General features: G+C 43.9%; 1 protein-coding gene across 1 annotated transcript; it reads left to right on the top strand.

Moving 5' to 3' along the window:
- The first annotated feature begins 1,556 nt into the window (after positions 1-1,556).
- Positions 1,557-6,538, top strand: tob2 (transducer of ERBB2, 2). The gene is made up of 2 exons (XM_005752265.1): positions 1,557-1,760; positions 4,087-6,538. The coding sequence occupies exon 2, from the start codon at positions 4,289-4,291 to the stop codon at positions 5,498-5,500; it is 1,212 nt and encodes a 403-aa protein (XP_005752322.1). The 5' UTR covers positions 1,557-1,760; positions 4,087-4,288; the 3' UTR covers positions 5,501-6,538.
- The last annotated feature ends 359 nt before the right edge of the window (positions 6,539-6,897 follow it).

Raw genomic sequence — 6,897 nt, 5'->3', positions numbered from 1 at the left:
GGTCAAATCTTATCAGTCATATCTATTATGGCCACTCTTCTCTAAATCGTGGTAGTTGTTGAGCTGAGATGGTTAGAGCTAAAGGCTAGAGCAACCTATTAGAGCTGTTTGGGCTAATATAGATTTATACCCAGCTTTATATGTTTATTGTTTTACAACGGTTTAAAAGGGAATATCCACAGTTTGGATTTGATTACAACTGCTTGGCAGGAGCCAAGCAAAATAAAATGAATAAAAAGAATAATAAAGAATAATCAAATCACCTCAATTCAACTTATTTAATTAACCCACTGAGGTAATTCTGACTTTGTTCTTATCTTTGGGGGGGAGAGGCTGGTGGTGAGAAGATGTGTTCCACCTCAGTGCTCTGTGTTCATGGAATTAATCAGGAAAGCAGGATTCCTTGATTGATCCCACTTCTCTCAAAGCTATAATCAGCTGAGAAAACCTTGGAAGTCTTGAGAATCTTCTTGAGAATAATGGAAGTCGAAATCCTTCTCAGAATTATAATCCAACACAGTAATTATGATGATAATGATGATGATGGTGAACAGAAGTAAAACCAAATCAAAGTCCAATCTGTAATTCCAATCTCTCCTTCATGCCTATGGTGGAATTTCCAAAGGCGAGAAGTAAAAAATTCAGAGATCAGTGTCCTGTGTGTGCTCTCATTAACACACACGCACGCACGCACGCACGCACACACACGCGCACACACACAGTGGGGAACTAAAATGCTCAATAGCATTATTTTACATTTAAATTCAATACATTTAAATGTAAAATAATTTTAAAGAAATGTTTGAACTAATAATATTGATTTGTTTGTTTTTTGTTTGTTTGTTCATTTTTTTAATCTTTGCTCTTTTCAGTTTTGTTTTCGGTTTATTTATTTATTTTGCCATTTATATGAAAAAATATTACATATACATAACTGTATAATTGTTTAAATGAAATTTAAAAGAAAAAGAGAAAGAGAAAAACAACAAACGCGCAATATTTTTACTGCTATCTTAACCACGTAATTCTGCAACATGAACACCATTTCCCACAAGCCCTTGATGAAAGTCTGGTCGCTTTAGCGGCTGTGGTCCAATAAGGTGAGGGTCCTCCCCTATCTCCGCCAATTAGGACTCTGTTGCTGTCACTGCTTATATTTTTAGTAAATTGTTCAGCACCATATGAAACTACAAATATCCCTCCACCATAGAAACTAGATCGCGCTGGGTCATTTATAATATTCTAAAAGCTGGAAAAGCGCACTCCCCGACTATACAGTGGGGTGTTTGGCTTTTTGGCTATTCGAGAAAACTGATTAATCAACACCATGCTATTTGAGCAGAAATTAAGGAGTCACTTTTATTTTTATCAGCTTAAATTTGGATAAACTAAACCTATGAAATACAGATAATAATATAGTGGCGACAGGAGCACATTATGCTTCGACAGGAGCGTCAGAACCGCTATGTTGAAAAGATAAGTAGTCCCTGTCGTCACGGGGGTGTGGGCGAGTCACACTGTATAAATACGCTGGGTTGTCAAACAGCAAAGTTTACTGGACCCTCCATGCAAACTGTCAGCTGAAGACAAAGTGGGGAAACCTTGGAGAGGCTTTCAATTATTTGGGCAGCTGTGGGGGAGAAAAAATATATATTTATGATGGTGAAAAAAATGTCAACTATTTCGCATCTGAACCAGTGAGTCGACACATGAAATCGGAGTCCTCGTAAGGGAATTTAAAAAGAACAAAGACAAGCTAGGTGAGTAATTAACCGTCAGCCGGTGCGCGGGATTGGTTGCTTTTATGTTCAATAAAAAAGGACTGGATGTTACAGTCCCTGATAATGCAAGGACTGTAAAAAATGTAAACAAATATATAAAATTTGTTGACAGCGGGATGTTGCCGTTATTGTTCTTCTAGAAGCTTTAGCTGTCCGTTAGAGAAGGTGCACAGGGTTGAGCCCCTGGAAAGACACAGCTTTTGTTTTGCCCGAGCCCGTTATAGATTAGCTAAAGCGAGCCTCCCGGAGTGTGTTCAGCTCACGTTTATTTTCCTTCTGCTGTGCTTGCGGGGGTGTTTATGCCGAGAGAGAGAGGGGGGGCTGCCGCCTTCGTTCCTCAGATACTTGGTCGATAGGCTGCTCATCACTTAATTAGCTTTATAATTTAATTTACAGCGACAATTTGCCAGGGAAGGCTTCTCCACTTGCACATCAGCTAAACCAATGTCTTCTCTGGTCCACTGCCTTTTGACTCGCAAATGTCACTAATCCTTTCTCCAGGTAGACCTTAATGCGTTCTTGCAAACATTGAAGACATTTGTCCATGTTTGTCTCTTTTTTAAGGAGGCACATGTGCACAAAATTCCAAACGTAAGGAAAATTAAAGTAGCAGACAGTTTAATTTCTGTTGGTAAGTGTACGAGTACAAATTCCTGCAACATTCATATCCTTATTCTAGGCAATCATGCAGGCCTCCCTCTGCTGCCCTTATACACGGTTTTTTGTTTTTGTTATTTTCATAGCAAATTGTGTAGCTGTGCCGCTTGTCTGGTATATAGTGGATGTTTAGCAGTACTGTGTCAGCGCTGTACTAATGCCTGCATGTAAACAAAAAATACCACCCCAGATTCTGCTGATGACCTGACGAGAAGGAAAACAAGACTAGAATCAAGTCTGCCAGTGAAAATGCAAATGTTTCAGTTATGCAAGGTGGTGGGGCTTGTGGCTGTGGAAAGATTGGAGTCTTGTTTGTATTCCTCAGATTTCACTCTGAAAGCCACACATCTGTGGACAACAGCTGAGCTGTTTCTCTAATGTCATTGTTTGACATTGGATCTTGTGTATCTTGCTGCTTGCTTCTTTTTTTTTTTTAAATGAGAGGTGGGAAATGCAGTAGGTGGCTTAGAGGTTTGTGCACTCAAGGTTTTTGGAGACACTGATGATGGCTGTTTCAGGTAAAAGACTGGTGCAGTCCTTTCTTTGTCAGTGTAACTCGTTATTAAGGTGAGGAATTTGCACCTCAGATGATGCAAAAACAGGGCCCCTACTTATAGCCTCATCCTAACAGCCCCCATCGTATCCTTCAATGTCACCCTTTTTTATGCAAGGGGAAAAATGCAAGACCTGTGGTTTTGTGTCACCTCTGCAGCCCTGCGCGCAGGCTGTGCAGCTTTATCTGTAGCAACATTAGAATTACCTTTAATCTGAGGCATTTTTCTAATCTTAGCTTCCGAATCCCCATCTGGCAGGGAAGTGAATGTGAGTGAATTGTTTGTGTGCATGTAGGAAGGAGGAGGAGGGGAGGAGAGGTGAAGGGAGGGAGATGGGGTGGTGTTGAACACATTCAGTGCATTCTGGGAAACTGTGTTCTGTGGAGTCGGCTAACTGTCCTTCCATTTTACACATCTTCTCCGGTACATCCTTTTTGTATTATGATATGCATATAATGTTGCTCTCAGTGGGAATGTGCATGGTGACGAGTGGACTCTTGTACGATTGTGTATTAAAGCAAGAAGCACTTCATGCAATTGCATTCAGATTATGCAGGATTTACGAAGTGCACAGCATCTGTTACATCCACCCTGAGGCTGATAAACAGGAAATATAAAAGGGTACATTTTAGGATTGCTGCTTCTGAGTGAGAATCGTGCAGGGGTTATACTTCATATCACTACTGTAATTAAAAAAAATAAAAAAATACCAGTAGGCATTTGAATCCATATCCCGATGCTTGCACTGGTTGGCAGGTGCATGTATTATGCATTTTTTCAGTGTTGTTGGAAGCTTATGACTCCATTAGGATTTTGGCTTTTTTTTCTTTTTTTTGTATCTAAAGTAGTGGCAGGAATTTCTTCTCTTGTGATGCATTATGTGTGGGTAATTGTCTTGTATGTGAGACTTCAGTTTTGTTTTTGTTTTTTAAAGCTCACTATAAAATAATACTCTGATTACAATCCCCCTGTAGCCCCGTCTTTCTGTGTTCCAAAAATGCCACATTAACTGTCTGTTGTGAGAGATCAGCTGAAAAAACAAATTCCTCATTTTCACACAAAGTTATATTGCTCTTCTCTTCTTGTCTTCATAGTTGAGGACCTGCCAACACAAAACAGCCTGTAACCTGCAGCCTCTGCCTTCAAGGTGCCTTTACCATGGTGACACTAAAAGAATCAAACACTGCACAATAAGCCAGAGGGGGACAAAAAGATTTGTTGCCACTGCATTGCCTCACTTTCATCTCATCCCCTTTGAACACTTTGTTCCCACACTGGCACTAACCCAGTGCAGACATGCATCTGGAAGTGAAGGTCGCGCTCAACTTCATCGTGTCCTACCTGTACAACAAGCTGCCTCGTCGACGAGCCGACCTGTTTGGCGAGGAGCTGGAGAAGATACTAGTTTCTCGTTTTGAGGGTCACTGGTACCCCGAGGCCCCACTGAGGGGCTCTGCTTTCCGCTGCATTCACCTGGGTGCACCGAGGGACCCTGTGGTGGAGTTGGCTGCCAAAAGAAGTGGGCTGGACACGGAGGAGGTGCGGGCAAATGTTCCTGCAGAGTTGAGCGTGTGGATTGACCCTTATGAGGTGTCCTACCAGATTGGAGAGAAGGGTGCGGTGAAAGTGCTCTATCTGGAGTCCCCCCCTGGCCTCGGTTGTGACAGCGAACCGGCCGAAGGGGTCATCAGAGAGGCTAAATTAGATGCAGAGACGGAGGATGCCAAGAGCTTGGGCTTTAATCCAGATGCTCAAGTGTTTGTACCAGTTGGAAGTCAGGCATCTCCTTCCTTAATGCCATCCCTCTCCAGTTCTCCCACACCCCTATCTGCCCAGTCCTGCCCTGGAATCTTCAGCTACCCCAGCTCCAGCACACCCACCGATCCCAGCATCCATTCCTCCAACACATCTACTCCTTCTCCTCCGAGCGGTGGTCTGCCCTACCTCTCCACTCAGCAGCCACCTGCTGCTCTTCCTGCTGCCCGTCCACAGCCAATCACGTTCACCACTGCCAGCTTCGCCGCCACCAAATTCGGCTCCACCAAAATGAAGAAGTGCAGTGGGGCCGGGTCAGGGTCTGCAGGCTCTGGTGTCATCGCACCACCATCTCAGAGGATACTCTCCCGCTCTCCTACCACCATCTCAGCACCAGAGCTGCTTAAGCACAAGCCCCTCTCTCTCTCCTTGCACTCCCTCGGGGGTCCCATCCACAGCCAGCTCTCCCCCAACGCCAAAGAGTTTGTCTACCCAGGATCTCCAGGCCCTCTTTACTTTGATGCAGACACCCAGCCCATGCAGCCTCTTACCAGCCCTTTCCAGCCCTCGCACACTATCAACACCCACCCACCATTTGATCCGTTCTCCAGCCCTCCTGCCCAGAGCGTGGGCATCATTGGCAGCAGTGGAGGGATCTCTTACATGGAGAAGCCACCATTTGTTGAGGGTTTAGGAAGCTACAACCTGCAATATCCCAGCCAGTCTTTCCAGCCTGTCGTGCTGGCCAACTAAGCCTTCATTTGTAATAAGAATTGTTGCAGGAGCAGTTGGGTGTACGGCAAAGACCCTCCTGATATTTTCAGTTTTTCTAACAAATTGTTCTAATACTAATGTGTGTTAAGAATTAGTTTTACTACAAAGATTTACAATGTCCACTAAATATTTAGTGTGATTTGTTTGGTATCTCTATAACCCGCCCCAAACCCCACCCTGCTCCTACTTCCTGTGTCCATTGCTGTTACTCGTTATTTGTTATTTGTGTTGGCTTGGAATGGGTGCTTCTTTTTTTTTTTTCTGTCCACCTTTTTGCCGTCTCCAATTTCATGTTTATGATTTTGCAATGAATGCTAATGTGAGTTTTTTTCCTTTTTTCTTCTTGTTTTTTGGGACTTGTAGTCTAGTGGACTCTAGTATAGCTCCATTTTGCACTGCACTGTCATGCTGTGAAAAAGGACTTTGCCAAGTCCTGCAGGGAACGACGGCTGTGGAAAACTCAGCACTTTGCTCTGCAATCTGCTCTGCCCTACTTGCCACAAATACGGGGTGGGGTTGGTGGAGGGGCTCTGCTCTCTGTGCATGTAGTTCGCTTCTGTTTGGTCGTGGTTCAGAGTGATTGAGAGACTCGTTGCTTGCACAGTGAAGCCCTGTTACCTTTGAAACAACCTGACGCACGGGCATATTTCAAGTCTTGTTGGTGGACGCATGTTGAAAGCAGGTTATCATCAGCTGGAATGGGCACGTGACCGGGGTTTCAATGAAGCAAGGGCAGCTAAGGGGAGAATCGAGGCGCTAAGAGTAATGTAGTTGAATGTATTGTACCTGTCAAGGGAAATTGCAGCTGTGAAGGTCAGCAAAATGGATTTGGGGGGGGGGTACCTTTTTTTATGAATGTGAAAACAAATGAATCTTTTGAATTTTAAGGCGATAACCATCTGCTGATTAGGCCAGTTGTGCACATAAAGATGCAAATTATGGTTTCACACATATTCAAACATACACCAGTCAGCAGCATATTAAGGTGAACAGGCAGGAAGGATGAGAGGTGGGGGTGGGGGGTGGGAATGCAGCAGTAGCTCAGCATTAGGGATTGTGATAAATGGCTTAGCATGACTTTGACTATGAAGGAGAGGCTTTCCTCTGCATGGACAGGAGGGAGGGAGGGAGACGGTAAGAGAGAGAAGCAGCTAGAGGGTTCTGTTGCCCCCTGTGCCATTCAGGGTGTACTGGCTTAGAAAGCAACACTTTAACACCCAGAGCACGTTTCTGATGGGCTTAAATGGTATTGAAGCCAAAGGCTCACTATTCTCTCAGTCCTCTTAAAATTCTCCAGCGATCTCTGCTCCTCCGGCTGTTGCAAAGGAAAAACCAGAATTGTACAGTTCAGGTTGCTCTCTTTATTTTCTTTTTCT

The sequence above is a fragment of the Pundamilia nyererei genome, unplaced genomic scaffold (assembly GCF_000239375.1).
Source record: "Pundamilia nyererei isolate P.nyererei 1_Seehausen unplaced genomic scaffold, PunNye1.0 scaffold00350, whole genome shotgun sequence".
Taxonomy (NCBI): domain Eukaryota; kingdom Metazoa; phylum Chordata; class Actinopteri; order Cichliformes; family Cichlidae; genus Pundamilia; species Pundamilia nyererei.
The sequence above is the reverse complement of the archived record's forward strand: the minus strand, read 5'-3'. Positions and strand labels throughout refer to the sequence as shown.

Coding starts and splice junctions, on each gene's coding strand:
- tob2 (XM_005752265.1), top strand. CDS start 4,289: ATGCATCTGGAAGTGAAGGTCGCGCTCAACTTCATCGTGTCCTACCTG.